Source organism: Aedes aegypti, chromosome 1, assembly GCF_002204515.2.
Source record: "Aedes aegypti strain LVP_AGWG chromosome 1, AaegL5.0 Primary Assembly, whole genome shotgun sequence".
Taxonomy (NCBI): Eukaryota; Metazoa; Arthropoda; class Insecta; order Diptera; family Culicidae; genus Aedes; species Aedes aegypti.
Window position 1 is genome coordinate 15671676 of NC_035107.1, and position 20372 is coordinate 15692047.

General features: G+C 37.1%; 1 protein-coding gene across 1 annotated transcript in view; it reads right to left on the bottom strand.

The window, feature by feature from the left end:
- Window positions 1–423: 423 nt before the first annotated feature.
- Window positions 424–20372, bottom strand: part of LOC5564249 (membrane-associated progesterone receptor component 1) — a 57590-nt gene continuing 37641 nt past the window's right edge. Inside the window, exons 2-3 of the mRNA XM_001648550.2 lie at window positions 2598–2750; window positions 424–2537 (exon numbers count right to left, since the gene is read on the bottom strand). Of these exons, the coding sequence (XP_001648600.1) occupies window positions 2227–2537; window positions 2598–2750 (464 nt within the window). The 3' untranslated portion in view covers window positions 424–2226. The remainder of the gene's footprint in view (window positions 2538–2597; window positions 2751–20372) is intronic.

The window sequence follows — 20372 nt, forward strand, 5'->3', positions numbered from 1 at the left end:
ATAGATTCAAGTTTAGTTCTCTCCATACCCGTAAGTGTTTCACGTCAGATTCACTTTATTATTAAGCGCAACCTAGCGGCAAAATCGCGAACTAAACTGTTCGCTTTCCGGATGTCCTTGAACCCCTGAGCAATATACTATATGCTATGTTGCCATGCTCCCAACCCTTCCATGTGCTTATAATACAAACAGGCTCAATAAGAAAGTTCGGTTAATCTGCTAATATTGGCTAATGTTTGGAAAGAGTGATTATGAAAATCATAAACGATATTGATTCTCGTTTATGATTTTATGAGTAAAACATCACTGCTTGGTTTTATAAGTCCCCTATTTGGTTACTACTGTCGTATGAAAGGTTGATTACTCTTATAAAAGTGAGGATTTCGAAGAATTGTTAGAAAGTGAAAGCCAACCCGGTGAGGATTTGATTTTGTCTAAACTTACGCAATAATATAGTTGCATACGAATTTATTTCCGTGCATCATTCTTACTCTATAATCCCACAACATATTCTCAATTCTGATTCCTGACGATTTTGATTTTGTTACGCTTCAGCAAAAAGAATATGTTGTAACCGCATAGTTACCATTTCATTCACTTTTTACGTCTTAATCCCTTTCCTGCGTGTTTGAAGCGCTGCCCCCAAAAGCTACAATGGTTTCCATAAAAAAATATTCATTTGCTGCTAACGATTTTTCTTTTAGATATAAAAAAAACTGTTAAATTACAAAATCTAAGACGAAAACTTAAAGGCTATTCGCTATCCAACCAAGCAACGAATATACGAGTCTTAACGTTTGTTTCTTTGTTTTATTTGGTAAATCTTCTGTTAATTTATCAGGAATTGCATGCGAACCTCGCGTCGAAATGGGGAAAGGAATTTCGGAACCGAAAATGGAAACAAAACACGCGCCATTTTATTGACTGTTTCTTAAGACTGTTACCGACTATTCTGGTACGTTTAACTATGGGGTATAAAGTATCGGCACCCCCATAGATTCCACAGACCTGCGCAGGCAAAGTCACGATTTCAATGGAATCTACGGTGCCGGCGGATATAAAGGTATTTCCTTCGTCATTAAGTTCTTGTTTGTTTGTGTCTTTAAGGTAATGTATGTTGTAAATAGAAGTCATCTTTCTCATTCTGTATGTGTTATCTTTAGTTGTTTTGTTGTTTCGCACTTCGGGAAACGACTATGCATTAATATCTAAAATCCCACTTATAAACAACGTAGTAGCTTTAGCGTTTGGATGCTTTTTGCTATGACCATTTACGTTCTAGCGCTTTTACATATCGATACCAAGACACCGTAATTGTTTCGTTTTTTTTTTTTATCATAATTCAATATTTTTCAACATCGTAGGTAGGCGTGTCTTAATGTGTAGAGCTTTTTAAACACATGGTTTCTACTGTTTTCTGTTTTGGTTTTGGAGAAAGATGTGTGCGACAGGAGAATCGATGAAAAATGGCGCAACACCCGAAGCAGAGCGAGCGTATCCGCATGAAGAGGGGTAAGATTTAGTTCTTTTTTGAGGCATTTGCCAAAGTGTGCTAAGTACGTTAAAGGTTTGATTTATATTTGGAATAACGATTTGGAATGAAACATGCTAAAATCTACAATATAAAAGAAGCTAAAATGTGTGGAACTGTAACGCAAATCGTGGACGGTAATGCATCTGTTGTTTCAGGGAAAAAAGTTTGCTGAAACCTCGTTGGAAATCGAACGATCGTATATGGAATAATGGCAAGAAAATCCAGCTTCGTTACAGCAGTACAAAAATCACGTTCACACGTTCGTTTGGAGGGGCACTATTGTAATATTGGATTGAGAGTTCGAACAAACATCTCCACAAATACAAATACACGTACATCGAATATAAAACAGCTAATTAGCACAATTGTCTCTAATATGCCATATAAGAATCATATTACATGCGAGATCGGAGCCAAACCTCGTCAATGTACAAAAAAAAAAGAACACCCTCCACAGCTACAAGCTCCATCGCGGCCAGGGGACGCGTCAGGAAGTTTCGTTAAAATCCGAACATATCGCAAATGCTGTGCTGATCGAACGGTCTGCTGCTCGGTCTTCCCCCATCTTCATCGTCCCCGCCGTTGCCATCCCCACTCTGGTCTAATCTACAATTGTTCCTGTTGCTGTTACCTCTAGTGATGCTGTGGCTGCTTTCGTCGATTTCTTGGCCGCTACCGCTTGGGTAGGGGCGTCACTCGTCGCCACCGGTTTTCAAGTCCTCCGCCTTAGAGGGGACCTCGCCGGTTGTCGCTGGCGACGTCTCCGTCGTAAAATCTATTAGCTTGGCATCGCCACTACTGCTGCTATCTACCGTCTTCTTCGGGGAAGACGGAGCTGCTGCTGGCGTTTCCTCCTTGGTAGCTGTGCTTGTGCTGGTGCTGGTGGTGGTGGTGGCGTTGTCCCCAGTGGGAGTCGATTCGTTCGGGGTGTCCTCGTCCTCGTCGGAGTAGTTGGTCGGTTTCTCGCCTGGCTTCAGCAGGCGACCGACGAGGATGTACTTTTCTGCAAAGATGAAACGTAAAAAGGTTAAGAATTCTTCAATTTCTATTGAGTTATCCTTACCCTTGAACTGAGCCTCCCATTCCCGGACGGATTCCATCTCCATGGGGGTCAAATCGCTAAGGTCATCGTACTCGGCATTGTCGTTGCTGGTTACGCTGAAGGTGGCCAATCCACGAGACGCATCGCGACCACCGAATGCAGCATAAGGGCCACCTATTGGAAAAGAGAACACGAAAATTACGATTAGTAATAATCCTTTATAGAAGTTTACTCTTGCGCTATTTAGTTTATTTTTATCAATAAGAAGTTTAAGATAGTGCGTGTGATAGGACCTTCTAGCTTCTAGATGTTTATTTCTTCCCGCTATTGAATTTAAAAATGATAATTTTCGTTCAATGACAAATACTGCACATGGCGACCGTGACAATACAATATATAGTGACCGTGACATGAAGTTTGAATGCACAACATTCGGAGGGGTATGAACAGAGTAAGGCGTCCTTCGATTTGTAACTTGGCTGCAGAGACCCTTACGGATGTTTTGCATTCAAGTTTCGTGTCACGGTCAGTATATTTTGTACTGTCACGATCGCCACGTGCGATTTGTGACATTGTACTAAAATTGAAAAAAAAAATGTGAGATTTAAATGCGGGATTAGGTTTTATTTACTTTCACAGTTCCTTTTGCAAACATTTTTATAAATCATTAAAAAATCAATTAAAATTAGAAAAAAAATGTTGCATATTTTTTTGGAGTGGCTATTGGTTAAAATACACATAACATTGTATAAGTGATATAGTAACTTATCGGATACTAGGTATTTTGTTAAAATGAAAAGTTTACAATCATGTAACAAACCTAAGAAAAAAAAATCGAAATCTTTAACGCACGAACTTAAAATGAAAATTGATATTTGAAAGAAGGGTAATTTCAGTATAAATAATAAAATACTATTAGAAAAAACTTGCCTAATATGCTTTAGTTTATTCTAGAGTATATGATTGTTGAATAAAGTGACATTTTGCATAAATTGACTCCACAACAAATTCTGTTTTGATTTACAAGATAGTTGTAGTTGATAGATAGACCTGTTGTCCCTCTTGCAATAAGAATTTTATCAGCCGTCTACCACGGTTCATTAGGATACTAGTCTATAAAGTAGTCAATTAGTTTTTATTTATTAGATTGATGCACCTATCTACTCTTTTCAATTAGTTGGTAAATCTAAACACAGCAATCACGCAGCGTATTAACCTTTTCGGTGCATCAATTCACAACCTGCGAACAAAGCCGTTACGTTATCATGAACGGTCAATAAATTCACCTAGTTCACCGGTAACTACCGTATTATTCCACTATTGCAATAGAACAGTATATTTGTTTATTTATTTTTTAGAAAAATATAGTTTCAACTTCAATTTTGAAATAAACCACACTATTGGTTTCACTCTTAGGTTGTGTTTTGATCTTAATTGTCACCTACACAAAGAAAATAAATCGATCATGCGACTTACGCTCTTATTCTAGCACATGCTGGGGCCAAAAATCATGCTACAACCTTCCATATGAGTGTCCGGCCCATAGAGGACATGTCTCTGCGTAAACTAATAACTGCCCAAAAGGTATCGTATTATGGTGTTAAACTTTTGAAATTACTCTTGGTTTACGTCTAGTGTCCGGTCATACAGGACTTCCCCTATATAACTTATTAAGTGTTATGTGTTGTTTCGCCTTTGGCGACTCCAAATAAATAATACCGTTTCGTCTCAAATTCCAAACACTCGACTTTTTATATCAATTTTTGAAGAAAACCACTCAAATTTCTTTACAGGATGTTTAATTCGTGTAAGATTTAAGTCTTTTCATTTGAAAGTTGTGAAAATGCACATGGCGACCGTGACAATACAATATATAGTGACCGTGACATTAAGTTTGGATGCACAACATTCGGAGGGGTATGAACAGAGTAAGGCGTCCTTCGATTTGTAACTTGGCTGCGGGCATCTGCACGGATGTTGTGCATTCAAGTTTGGTGTCACGGTCAGTATATTTTGTACTGTCACGATCGCCACGTGCAGTATGTGTCATTGAACTAAAATTGAAAAATTTTGTGAGATTTAAATGCGGGATTAAGTTTTATTTACTTTCACAGTTCCTTTTGAAAACATTTTAATAAATCATTAAAAAATCAGTTAAAATTAAAAAAAAAAATAGTTGCATACTTTTTTGGGGTGGCTATTGGTGAAAATACACATAACCCTGTATAAGTGATATAGTAACTTATCGGATACTAGGTATTTTGTTAAAATGAAAAGTTTACAATCATGTAACAAACCTAAGAATCTTCGAAATCTTCAACGCACGATATGCAATGCCAATATGCACGAAATTGACCACATTCCCAGGGCTCCTCGAACCTACTACATAGTGGTCAGCCAGTGGTTCTAAAAATACTAATGAAAGCATCACCTCCAAAAATCTTGAAAGTTGATACCCATATTGTTATGATTCCGCACATGTTGCTTATCTCAAACATTTTACCTATTCCCTAGATGTGAGATTCGTGGTTTTTGTTACTGTCATCTAGCATTAGAGCACATCTTGGACTGTTCTTTGGTTTCATCTACCACAGTTACAAGTGACATTTGCCCAAAACTTCTTTCAGGTATAACTCACATTTTTTTTCAGAAGCTTCTCTTCAGAAGCTGTAAATTTCTTTTTTGCAATTTCTCATCGTAATAGGCTGTTTTTCATCACGCTAATCTGTAATGAAGCGGCCTACTTTCCTGCACTGAATTAAATAGTGCGGTAATAGTCATTACGCAACTGAAACCGGTGCTGTAATGATTCATTACACAACGCTATCTCATTACGCAACTGTTTTGAGTTGCGTAATGAATAATTACACTACAATTTTTCAAAAATTGTAAAATGATGGTAAAAGTATTCCGATGTGATTTCTGATACCCTCAAGTGGTCTTCTAAGAAATTGCAAAAAAATATGTACGTTAAGGTGAAACATCTCGGAATCCAAAGATGGCCGGCACAATGGCCGACTTGTGCCCCTACTCACGTTTTTAACCCTTCCATTACCAACCCCCCTAAACGAGTGTTGGAAAAAAAAAACACGTTTTGGGCTGTAACTTTTTTGTTTTTTGATATTTTTATACCAAATTTTGACACAAGAAGCGCATATCCTTCTAGTTTGAGGGCTTGGACAGAATTTTAGGATTGGTCACCTGGTTCTGGAGTTATTCCGGAATCAAAATGGGTGTTTCGAAATGGCCACTTTCGAAAAAGTGAATTTGCAATATGAAATCAGCTGATTTTTTACAATGATCAGTTCTATAACGATGAGGACGGATGTCTACAAGGCCATCATGGTCACTGCATGCCGTGGATCACAATTTCCGGATGTTCCGGGGAACCGGTTCCGGGGCCATTTTTGGAAGCGAGTAAATACTATCATGCGATACATCAAACTTCATGATATTTCAAATAATTGCATTCTATGACTGAGCTGCATAGTTCAGAACCCATTTGGCCGCTTTGAAACCGGTATCCGGGTTTCCGAGGAACCGGTTTCGGGGTCAATTATTGAAAATCAGTGAACACTGTCATGCGACACATCAAACTTCATGATTTCTCAAATGATTACATTCTATGACTGAGCTGCACAGTTCAGAACCCATTTGGCCATTTTGGAAGCGGTATCCGGGTTTCCGAGGAACCGGTTACGGAGTCAATTATTAAAAAATCTGTGAACATCATCATGCGACACATCAAACTTCATGATTTTTCAAATGATTGCATTCTATGACTAAGCTGCACAGTTCAGAACCCATTTGGCCATTTTGGAACCGGTATCCGGGTTTCCGGGTCAATTATTAAAAGTCAGTGAACACTGTCATGCGACACATCAAACTTCATGATTTCTCAAATGATTGCATCCGATGACTAAGCTGCACAGTTCAGAACCCATTTGGCCACTTTGGAAACGGTATCCAGATCCAAATTCAGAGGAACCGGTTCCGGGGTCAATTATTTAAAATCAGTGAATATTGTCATGCGACTCATCAAACTTCGCGATTTTGAAAGCTATTACATTCTATTCGGGGCCAATCATTGAAAATCAGTAAACAACGTCATGCGACATATTGTTATTATTAATATATTGGGATTCTGCGGAACCGGTTCCGGAGTAATATTATTTTTTAGATGAGTCATCGAAGCTAAGTAAATACTGCCATACATCAAACTTCATGATTCTGCAAATTATTGCATTTCATGGCTGAACTGCACTGTCTTGACCCATTTGATTTTCAAGGAAGCGAATAAATCTTTGTTAGTTTTTGAAGATGAGTACATGCTGTTATGTGATACATTTTTTTTAAATATTGCATTCTGGGGGAAGAATGCCATCAAGCGACACATCAAAAAAAATTATATACCAACAACTTTTGCGTCATATGGGTGAGATGCACAATGTAGAACTCATTTGGTCACTTAGGAATCATAATGTGATTTCCAAAGAACCAGTTCATGGACCAGTTTTCGAAGCCGTGTTAATACTTTTATACGACAGATCAAATAACTGCAACGATTTTGAAGCTGTCGAAGTACATTTGATTATTCTGGGACTGATATAAGTTTAACTGGGTGCTAGTTTTACATCCTTTGATTGCTCATAATTATTTAAAACTAATGGTCCCAGCATACTTTGTCTTGCCATCAAATAGGCTGTTCATTTAAAGTTTTTTCTATGGAAAAAAAAATTTTTTTGAAGATCTTTACGTTGAAATTGTATCCAAGATCACTTATATCACCTAAAATGACTAAAATTACAGGAGAAATACTGAACAAATACGAAAGAATACAAGAACTAACTATTGAAATTGCAAGACAAACTGGTTCAAGAATTCATCAGGGAATAGCTTCAGGAATCTTTTCAGGAATTACAAAAAAAAGAACATTTGTGTAAATGAACACTAGATTGAAAATCACTCCGGTACCAGGAAAATAATAAACAAACAGACGTCATTTCGTATTTGAAATTTGTTTTGGATCACTGTCTAGTCACGGTATACACAACAAGGTAGGCTATTCCCACGTGTAAACATCGATTTCCAATGAAAACATGTGTCGTCATTCCTATCGTCAAGCATGAGGCTAGAAGGACAGTAAAAGAGAAAAAGCTTTGCTTTCTCTTGTACTCGTTTGAGTATGCGATAGGAATAACGTCACTATCAAATGTCAATTTTCGAAATATAATACCTTGTTTATTTTTACCGTGTGTCTAGTAACCTTTGATAATGGGCATATCGGTATATGGACAGAAAATCTGGAATGAAATTCACATCAAGATAGGTAGATATCGAGATATGCAGAGTGAAAATGTTTGCAAAATGAAGGGACCGAAGAAATCATCGACATAGGGAGATATATCGAGATGTAGAATATCGAGATGTGGGGAGTCGGCTGTAGTTATTCCGAACAATGTCATGATCAGCTGAACTCTCTTAATTAATTTCCTAAAATTAATTGAATTGAGGGTGTACATGTTTTCGACTAAAAACTGTTGAATAGCATATTTTACGAGTTTTAAATGTTGCAGTATTGCTACAGTATGCAGTATCTTTCGTAATACTAAAGTGAAACAATTTGTGGGCTTCGTGGCCGTGCGGTTAGTGTTACCAACAATTAGCCGCATCGAGTCAAGGGGTTCACACCCCTTCGCTGACCCCTTTGATTCCTGCCTTAGTCCGGAAAACTTTTCGTCAGAAATGTATTTCAACTGTGCTCCTGGGCGATGCATGCTAGTCTATTGTGTAATGTGTTGCTTCCTTCAAAGGGAAAATCGTGCATTGGAAGCATTACCGTTTTGATGTTAAAAATAAACAGATATATGATACTTGAACCAGAAACTTTCCTATGGAACCTGCGTTTTAAATTCTCAAGAGTGAGTTATGGAAGATTAAAAAAATATATAAGACATCCATTAAGTCGCCAGACAATATTTATTCACCTTCGAGAAGGATCCTCAGAAACCCGGATATCGGTTCCAAAGTGGCTACATAGGTCCAAGACATTGCAACTTATTCATGAAAAATACTATCTTTAAAAATTTTAATGTTTGGTGAATCGTATGACAGTATAAACTCATCTTTTGATCCCACAAACGATTCCCCCAGAAACCCAGATATCGGTTCCAAAATGACCATATGAGTTCTACACTATTCAATCCAGCCACGGTATGAGCCTATGCATGCTATAAAACGTTTGACTTTTACTGTGCGCCCTATTTTCCAGTTGCCGTGAGAGAGAGGGAGACAGCACCAACACACGGCGCACAGTAAAAGTCAAACGAACAAAAGAATTTATGGCACGTACAGAGGCTCATGTGAAATTTGAAAAATCATGAAGTTTTATGTGTCGCATTATAGCATTTAGTCACCTTTGAAGATTGACCACAAACCGGATTCTCGGAATCCTGGAAATCGGTTCCAAAGTGGCCAAATAAGTCCCATGCGTTGCAGCTCACCCATAGAATGTAATGACTTTCAATATCACGAAGTTTGAGGTGTCGCATGACAATGTTTACTGATTTTTAATAATTGATCCTCGGAAACCCGGATACCGGTTCTCAAGTGGCCAAATGGATTCTGAACTGTGCAGCTTAGTCATAGAATGCAATCATTTGAAAAATCATGAAGTTTGATGTGTCGCATGACGATGTTCACAGATTTTTAATAATTGACCCCGAAACCGGTTCCTCGGAAACCCAGATGCCGGTTCCAAAGTGGCCAAATGGGTTCTGAACTGTGCAGCTCAGTCATAGAATGCAATAATTTGAAAAATCATGAAGTTTGATGTGTCGCATGACAGTGTTCACTGATTTTCAATAATTGACCACGGAACCGGTTCTTCGGAAACCCGGATACCGGTTCCAAAGAGGCCTAATGGGTTCTGAACAGTGCAGCTCAGTCATAGAATGCAATTATTTGAAAAATCATGAAGTTTGATGTGTCGCATGACAGTGTTCACTGATTTTCAATAATTGACCCCGGAACCGGTTCCTCGGAAACCCGGATACCGGTTCCAAAGTGGCCAAATGGGTTCTGAACTGTGCAGCTCAGTCATAGAATGCAATCATTTGAAAAATCATGAATCATGATGTGTCGCATGACAGTGTTCACTGATTTTCAATAATTGACCACGGAATCGGTTCCTCGGAAACCCGGATACTGGTTCCAAAGTGGCCAAATGGGTTCTGAACTGTGCAGCTCAGTCATAGAATGCAATTATTTGAAAAATCATGAAGTTTGATGTGTCGCATGATAGTATTTACTCGCTTCCAAAAATGGCCCCGGAACCGGTTCCCCGGAACATCCGGAAATTGTGATCCGCGGCATGCAGTGACTATGATGGCCTTGTAGACATCCGTCCTCATCGTTATAGAACTGATCATTGTAAAAAACCAGCTGATTTCATATTGCAAATTCACTTTTTCGAAAGTGGCCATTTCGAAACACCCATTTTGATTCCGGAATAACTCCGGAACCAGGTGACCAATCCTGAAATTCTGTCCAAGCCCTCAAACTAGAAGGATATGCGCTTCTTGTGTCAAAATTTGGTATAAAAATATCAAAAAACAAAAAAGTTACAGCCCAAAACGTGTTTTTTCCAGCACTCGTTTAGGGGGGTTGGTAATGGAAGGGTTAAAGGCACTAAACTAGAGAAATAGTTGGCAGACGTTTCTGATCTTCTTATTTTAAGCTTTCTGCAAGTGCACAAAGCCAAAATAAAAAATGCACTGATGTTGGATGCTTTCTTCGCGAGATTTGTGCCTTTGAAGTTTCAGTGCAATCTTAGATGTTGATTCCAAGCTGTTTCACCTTAAGTTGCAGAAGATGATTTACTGTAAACTACTATTACATATTACTCTGAAGACCTATTCAGGAATATGTTTTGTGATTTTTACGAACTTTTAATGTAATTCTTCCAAGAATCGTTTAGATACCTTCAAGAATTCAACTTGAGATTTTTTTTAAGCAAAACCACGTTTCTTCAAAAACTACACTGCTGCACGGATGGGTTTCTAAAGATTTCTTAGTACACACTTAAATTATTTTACGGATTCCTGTAAAATCTCAACAGCTGAACAGTTCGGTGAAAAAAATTAACGGAGAACGGTAAATTTTTACAGTATTCGGTAAAAATTCACCGGGATCTGTAAAATTTCGACGTACTTACGGTATTTTATTTTACCGAAACTGATCAGCTGTTGGGATTACGGTGAAATTCACGGAATTCCGGTCAAATGTGCTTAGTGTGTACGAACCATGGTTTTAGCTCGAAAGACCATCATATTGGTTGGTCCTTTATCATGGCGAAGAAACTACATAGTAGATTCATCAGGAATCCCTCCAATTATCGTTTCAGGCAATTTTCAAGGAAGTCCCAAGTTCTCCAGAAAATTATCTATTGATTCATTCATTAATTTCATTAGGATTTACTCTAAATTAAAAAATAAAAACAAGAGATTCTTTAAAGACTGTTTCTAGTTATTCATTCATGGAAATATTGAGGAAATTTTCCAGATTTGCTAGCAGAAAATTTTAAAAATCTGTGAGGAATTTGAGTAAATCCTACAGAAATATCCGATGAAGTTTTTGTGAATTCTAAGTATGCCTTGATGAACTCCTACGAGGAACTCTGAAATAACTGAATTCTTGATGAAATTCTGAATGATGTCCTACAAGGCTTTTGGAAGAAATTGGGACAGAATCGCTGAAGAAATTTATCAATAAATCGTCCCCTTGGTTGTAGCATAACTAGACAGCTCGAAAATCCAACTACCGAACTAATCAACATTGAAAGTTTGACCGTTTCACAAGGTGATGGTTAATCACAGAGAATATAATTGGAAAGTAATCTTTGACTTGTTTACTTTGAATCACACGCTTATGATCTGTGACTATCTGGCAGATTCGATTGAGACGTTTCGACAAATGGAAATCCACAAATCGAAAGTTATCGAAGTTATCTAGTTGTAGCATTAAGGGGACGAAATGATCGGAGAAATATCTTCAATAACTGCTGTAGTATTAACTGGTGTAGAACCTCGAATGAAGAATTGAAGAATCCATGGAGATTTGAAAATTGTGTTAGAAAAATTATAAGTGAAATCTTTGAACCACAGCAACAATATTATGATAAAATGCTAGATAAATTTCTAGAGGAACCTAATGAGGCATCCCAGGTAGAATTTATCGAGGAATTCATAGGATAGTTTATAATAGATTTCATTGAATAATACCTTAAGAAATTTCTGAGCAATTCCGGCAAGTTATTGTGGATGAATTTTTAGAAGAATCCTCATGTCTGGATTAAATAAAAAAAAAGGCGATGAAATTATTGTAGAGTTTCTAGGAAAAATATTGAGAAGATTCTCAAAAGCCTTTGGAATAAACCTTTGTGGAAGAACTTCTGTAGGACCTGTCCTAGAAGTAACACTTGAAGAGATCGGTGAAAAAACATCTTGAGAAAATCCCGAGATATTTGTTCAGATTAATCTCTATGAAAATTGCTTGAGGTAGTAGCGTTCAACGGTGGAGTGTTCTAGGATTTTCTAGGCCAAATTAAAATTCCTCAAAGCATCCATAGAAAAATTGTTGGTGGTATGCCTGGTGGAGTTCCTGAAAGTTTTTTAGAAGGAATCTCTGGAGAAATAGCTGCGTAACAGTCTATGACGGTTTCCTTAGAGATTCTAGAATGTTCCACTAGGATTCACTGCAAGCATATAAACCCTCTCTTTCTCACGACTTTGATCGACTATTTCTTAAAAAAAAGCTTTTTTTAGGACTTGAACAAATAATATTTCAAATGATCTAAATTTTCCAAAATCACTTTATTTATGTTTTGGTTGTTTTTTATTTAACATTGATTGCTAACAAATAGCTTTAATATTGGAACAGTTAGTTGCGTTTTGGATTAATCTGTCTAGTATAGCATCATATTCTAGTAACTAATACATAGTATTCAACTGATCAGGTTTGTTTCAAGTTCGTCGAAAATGAATAAAGCTCTGGAGCTACCATGCGAAAGAGAGAGAGTTAAGGCAAAAGTGACTTTAGAGGTCATTTTTATAAAAATGTATTTAACCCGTATAGGCCTGAGTGAAAGCAAAAATACTGAAACCCTCACCGCTCAGCGAATTCTTAACGGATTCAAATGATTTTTTGTCAGTTCACTGGCCCACATATCTAGTTTCTAGAAGTGGCCAGAGGAACTCGGAAATATTCCTGTGGCCGGAGTTATTCCGGTGAGTGACTGGGTCAAGTTGGGTAAAAAAGGGATATTTTTTGGGACATGCCAAGTTACCTTTATTTATATGCAATGAACATAATTTTAATTTGCATAAATCATAAATATCTGCTATTCAACATTATAAATGAAGAGTTTGGCGCCGTTTAAAATATACCGGATGTGGCCATTCGGACGCTATGGCCGAAAGAACCGGCTGTAGATTTGTTAGATACTAAACCGTTTCAATTCTCGAAAAGTAGAAATCAAACATAATTTTGCACTAAAATGGGTTCCCATAAGCTTGGCGCAGATGTTCAGATAAAAATTGGTCACTTTATCATAAGTTTGAGGCGTCCTGGGACCCGAAAATGATCATTTGTAGGATTAATCCTATGCAAAACTCAAAGTTATCCAATTCAATCGTTTCTCAAAAGGTTTACACTGATGCAATTTCCTTAAAAAATTCCGTCATGTAGTGGCCACATTATAGTCTATTTCGGAAATTAACTGTGACTTGAAATTTGCCTACCTCGAGGGGCACAAACGCACAGTACCCTTCTCACCCGACCTGACCCAGTGATCCACCGGATTAACTCCGGCCACAAGAATATTTCCGCATTCCTCTGTCCATTTCTAGAAACTAGATATGTGTGCCAGTATACTGACAAAAACTCATTTCAATCCATTAAGAATTCGCTGAGCGGTGAGGGTTTTAGAATTTTTGCTTTCACTCAGGCCTATACGGGTTAAAGACTTGTGTAAAAAAATGACTTTTTTGAGACATGCATTAAAATAGTGACCAACACTCTTGAAAGGGGCTGCTTAGTTGAAAATCTACTATTTTTCGTACCTGATGTAATTTTTACTCTTTTTCCACAAAATTTATTATTTCATACTGTTCATTTTATAAAGCGGACACCTTGTGCATGCTGTATCTTTTTAATTTATCAATGAAATTTCAATCGGTTTTCTGCACATCGTTCGACTAGTATTGTACAATGTTGTGATAATAAAATTCTCTAAAATAATTAAATTTCACACGAATATGGAACAATGATTGAAACGGCCTATTTTTGGAGGTTATCAAAATCAATGATTGTTAGAAATTTGCTGGAAAATTCGACAATTTATATGTTTTGTTTTCAAAAAAGGCTTGTTCTTCGAAAGCATCATCAATCAGAAGTCTGATGGAAAACATCAAGTTATTTTTGGAGCAACAATTTTACAGATATAATATAATTATTTTTCCCCTATATTTTTTAGAGAAAAATATTTTAAATTTAAAGGGAATTGATGAGTAGAATTTTTTGGTTAAAAGTAAGTCTTGAGGAAAGTGCTAATATAGTATTAATATGAAAAATAACTTACGCCTTCATAGAGTTACTTATTTAGTCACATTTAAAGCACAATAGAAACACAATTGCTTTATTCTTAGAAGACCTTTCAAAGTACATTGACAATCATCAAAATTGGCAACACTGCTGTAATAAAAACGATTTTGTTTTCCACATATTATTTTCATAATATGTTATTCTGAGATTACCAATTGAAATATTCGGAGAAAACCGTTTACAATTTGCTGTAGATCGATAAATATGCGTGCATGATTTTAAAAGTATGAGACTTTTTAGTAACCCTACCATAAACAGTAAAATTTATACTTAAGACAGTGGTTTAAACTCACGATTTAGCTCTCATTTATACAAATATAGTTTCTTTAGTAATCCGAACTAGTTTTGAATACGCTTTTTACTTTTCTCTTTTGCTGGGAGTAAAAGGATGGTGTATGCAAATATGGCCAAAAATGGGTAAATTTCTAAAGTTACCTAATGTCAGAGTATTGTGGAAAATAATTGATTTTTTTAAAAGCTATACCTTCAGTAGAATAGTAAAGGATACAAACATACAATTTATTCAAAAAAATTAAGATTTTTGTTTTGCGAAAAATAATCTTAAACTTTGACGAACAGCTTATCTTAGGAGTTTTTGGAAAAACTATATAGCTCTTCAACCAAAAGCATTTTCCAAGATCTTCTATTTTTAGAGCATTGTAGAGTAATAGTTGAACGATGCACAGAAAACCGATTACGATTTTATCAATAAAAAAACGTTATAGCATAAACAAAGTGTCCACTTTATAAAATGAACAGTCCTTACTTTCTTGTTTAGAGAATTTTTATTCGCAATATATATATATATATCATAAATCTTAAGGGATTGAACCCCTAAAGTAGCATTTTAATAGCAGCGCAGCCGAAACTTTTTCATTGAAAAGTTTTTGTCTTACAAAAAGGACACATTCTACCATATATTACTGTTTCGCAATAGTTTCCCTGAGTGTAGCCGAAATTCCCTAAGAATTCCAGGTTTTCTCCATGTTGGTTAAAATTCCCTGATAATTCCATGTTTTTCCAGGTAGTAAACACCCTATCTATTTAAGATGAAACATGTCGGAATCCAAACATGGGTGTTACAATGGCCGGAATGTACTCCTACACGCGATTTCAAAGACACTAGTCTGCAGAAATAACGAAGGTACAGTATCGGACATATAAAATGCAACAACGCCGTTTTTTCATACAAAATGGTCAACTTCAGACAGCTATATCTCTACCGATTCTTTTCATTTTTTCTATGATGAAACACAAATTAGCTCAAATTTTGATAAATACCGAAAAAGATTTGTAAAAACTATTGATTCAAATGTTACAGATAGGTTGAATTTTGTCAATATACTCACATAAATCATCATTTGAAACCTTCAAGTAGACATGTTTTTTTTTATTCTCAAATTACTTATTTTCTAATTTGTAGCTCATTTCGCCATTGGGCATCACTAGAGCGAGGATCAATTCGACTGTTGTACTAGAGCACAACGCCTAAATTCATTATATTATATTACCTAATCTATTTTTGGATCTGATGCTACGCTGTCTCTTTGCGCTCTCTACTTTTCGCAGGTAGATCGAAGAGCACGCAGGGATGTTTTTCTCAGTCCAAGAGAGGTCCATTTGTTCATAGCCGTACTCGATTGCCGTGTTAATCCACGGCCTTACAGTTGAGGTCGAAATACGCGTATCTGTCAAAGGATACAAACTCTAGTGGAATTAAATGGTATAGTACTAAATTCGGCTTTTTCATCTACTTATAGGTATTCTACTAAACAGCTCGAAGATTTATTATCGTGTTAATCCAGTTGAGCGTTTGCTCAGAGGAGGGTCAAGATGTCAGTCCGCTTTCAGACGGCCGTGATGTTGGACGGAGGGGGCTCGTATTGTTCTTGAGCGGACTGACGAAATTTTCTGATGAGGGGGCTGGGAATCAAACCCATGACCATCCGCTTATGAAGCGTACGTGCAGCCAAATTCTTCTTCTTTCTGGCGTTACGTCCCCACTGGGACAAAGCCTGCTTCTCAGCTTAGTGTTCTTATGAGCACTTCCACAGTTATTAACTGAGAGCTTACTATGCCAATGACCATTTTTGCATGTGTATATCGTGTGGCAGGTACGAAGATACTCTATGCCCTGGGAAGTCGAGAATATTTCCATCCCGAAAAGATCCTCGACCGGTGGGATTCGAACCCACGACCCTCAGCTTGGTCATGCTGAAAAGCTGCGCGTTTACCGCTACGGCTATCTGGGCCCCCATACGTGCAGCCAAATACGCCCCGTTTTTTTCACTACGCCACCAATAATTTTCACAAAAAAAAAAATATGTATCAAAAATTGAAAAAAAACTGTAGTTCGCATACCAGAAAAGTTTAGGACCCTATGAACTAGATGAGTGTTAGAATACACGCTCTCTTGATATCATTACATACTATTAGCCATCATACGCTGAATAATACAGTTATAAGACTGAAATCGTTAATAGAACTCACGTCGACTGTGCGAGCATGGGTAATCTTATTCTTCTTCTTCTTCTTGGCATTACGTCCTCACTGCTTATCAGCTTAGTGTTCTTATGAGCACATCCACAGTTATCTACTGAGAGCTTTCTTTGCCAAAGTTGCCATTTTCGCATTCGTGTAGCGTGTGGCAGGTACGATGATACTCTAGGCCCAGGGAAGTCAAGGAAATTTCTATTGCGAAAAGATCTTGGGCCGACCGGGAATCGAACCCAGACAGCTTCAGCATGGCTTTGCTTTGTAGCCACTCGTCTAAGAAAAGCCCCACATGGGTAATACAGTGGCTGTTCATGATATCATACTCATCATACATCATACAAATATGTTTAAATTTACATTACACATCATGATAATCATGTGAATCATTATTTATTATGAAGATATTGTTCATCTACGCTATAAATTGCGTCATCAAGCTTGCCCTCTACCCAATTACACCACAATTATTGTAAGTGATTTGCTTGGGACCTTCCTGAATCTAGTGTTAAAATCCGTGGCTAAAAAGCAAAGTCAAAGGTGTCTGTTGTGCTGCTTTTCTACGAATGTCGGTTCCCCGAACCATTTTGAACTGCATCACTCTTCGGGGAAGTGGGCATTCTGGGAACTGGCATTCGTTTACATGAACATGAAATTAATGAGTAAACTATTGTTTTTGCAATACGATATGATAGAGTGCCTTATTACGTTTTTCTTTTATTGATTAGAGGATGAAATCTTTCGATTGGCATAAAAAGACCATCCATAGAAGTTTTTATTATTGTTCAAAAATTTTTGTTGTTAGGTTATATATTATTGTAACTGGCGCCATATAGTGGCATACTCGCCAAGGGCTAAGAGCCAAATAAAGCAAATGATAATAATAATGTTATTGACAACCTAGACGTCAAATAACTTTATGGCATTGGTTTTTGAAAAGGGATAAAAAAAACTGTACTCCACATTATAACTTTCCGAAATCTCTCACACTTGAAAAGGCCCTCAAAGTATAAACAAATTTCCAATCGCCGCCAATTGAGTCATAGAAGGGTTCAACCATGCTTCGATACGGTTTTGTTTATAATAATTAAGGCACATCAAGCCGAAACGAAAACATTGGAAATAAGTGCGCATTGAGTTCACAACTGGTGTGGTGTGACGTTCTACATCGATGAAGGGAAGCATTCTCGTTTCATTCGTTACACTTCATCAGTCGAAATACGACGATACGGAGCAAATGAGGGCAAAGGTAGCTAGTAGCACTGTTCGACTATTGGCAGATAATTTACCTGGGCTGTCTCTGTATAACGATAGGTGTATCTGGCGTTTACCTAGAATAATGAGCTACATACACATCAGTAGTTGAAGGTGTAGTCTGCTTACAAATTGTTTTGCCGGTCGGTAGTGGAATAGACTCTAATGAAGCGTTACAGCGTCGTTGCAGTCGCCCGCGAGTTGAAGAACGTTGTGTCACAGACAAACATACGTTACAGTCGGAACACATTTCTTCGAAATCTATGGCCCAGTTCACACTATCTTCATCTGGTGAGCATCCCATACACTGTTTTTCTTGTATCATACCATAATTAGGTATTTTTCAGTAGTTCAGGTATTAGTATAATATTGAAGAACTTGTTTAAAACAATTTAAAATACCTCATTGAGGTATTTGAAAGCTATTGAGGACTGCTTGAGGTATTGCAATACCTGATCTAATAGTTTGGTGTTTGTATTATATGCATGAAATATTATTTGATATATTTTACCTCTGGTTGTGAGGTTGGAAACATATCATACGCAAATTTCATCAGTGTTACGTCTGTTTGTCGGTGGTTGTATTGTCTAAATGTATTCAAATGTACAAAGCTCACTCTACAATCAGATAGCGAGACCTATTAACCCAGCAGTGGTAAGCGAGGGCTTCTCACACACCTTTCCACCGGTTGACAACCGGTGACTCGTCTGAGTGCGAGAATAAGCTACATTATCAGTAGTGTTTGCAGCGACTTTTATCTGAGGAAATTGCGTTACCTTATCGCGCGGCTTTAGGTACCTACTGTGACAGAGAAATGACTTGCCGTTGCTTGAATCTTTGACAGTAAAACTAGAGTAAATGATTGCATCACATTGAACAATCGATCCGATAGCCATAAATGGGAAGTGACTTGCACCAGAAGTAACGAAATTTCGCTGAATAACGAAGTTAGTCTACGCAAAAGTAATTTCAAATTCGTGAAGGTTGTCTGTCATTGACGGGCAGACGATCGTGTCAGAGCTAGTTTTAAATTGCTAATTTTCTGATATTGAAAACGAGACTGAGTCGTGTGTCGATTGCCGTTGTATGTTCTGGAAAGCTTTGTCGAAGCCAATACATACGATTCTTGCCATTCTCTGTGGTTTTCTGAGTTATCAACGTATCATAGTTTGAGCTTTTTTCTGGCTTGTGGAACGTTCACGATTTCCCGAATCAAAGACATGTCAAAGGTGTTTAGTTTCGAAGTCACACGAAGATAACTGACCTGTCTCATACTTGAAGCCTGGCAAGCACGGAGATACTTTATGCATAGATAAGTCGAGGAACTCTCCGTTACGAAAAGAGCTTGAATCTTTAATTCTCGAAAACTTATTCAAACAGACTCAAGTCAAAAAAGTATACAAACTTACTTTATCGATTATACGTGTTTCGCAGACGATATTCTACGCATTTTGCTCTGTACCAATTCAATTTTCCCCATTTAGAACGTTTAATTTCCGGATTTACAAAACGACGGAAGTAAGATTTTCAACTTTCCCAACCTAACCACTACTTTCGCCGCTCCACTGTATAGAGAGACAAAGTGACTTAACGTTCAACTCTCCGTCATCGTAACCATCGTGATCATTGAAGCTTCAAAAGCAGTTTTTCTGTTCAAAACTAAAAAATATTCGATGAAAATGTGTTCACTGTGTTTCTGTTGGAGAATATAATACAGTGAACACATTTTTCAGTAAATTATCTTAATTTTTAACGAAAAAACTGCTTTTGAACATTTTGAAATCCATGACGGATCCTGCCCCCTTAACCACGAATCAAAACAAAATAATACTTGGGTCGATTTTACACTGGTACAAAAACGTCGCAAGTAACTGAAATCGGCTTATCATTTTGTAATAACTTTTTTTGTAGGAAATAATAATACAATAACAAAGTTTCGGATTAGTTTTTATATTTTCCCTGCTGAGCATGTGACAGTTACCAAAAGTCTAATAAATAAATCAAGACTAATAATTCAAAAGGCCTCATCTCCAAAAAGTAAACAATGAGAAAAATGCAATCTTGTTTTGTCAAACAATAAATCAAATTTAAATTATGAATTTTATCGTCCAGAAAGTCGATGGATAAACTGATTTATAGCTATGAATATTCATTACTATCATTTTAGCAAAAAATCCTGTCAAGTCAAAGGAAATGAGGCTTTTATTTCACCAAAAGCTGTGCAGCCCGTTTCATTTGTGCCCATAGACGCCGGCCGACGCTGATGAGGCCTGTGAGTTGACGCCTTTGTTAACTCTAGAATGTGTTGAGGCCTTCTAGTTGTGGCGTGTTTTTTCATCATCATTAGATGTGGCATTTTGAAAATCATTCAAAATTGATGATGAAATA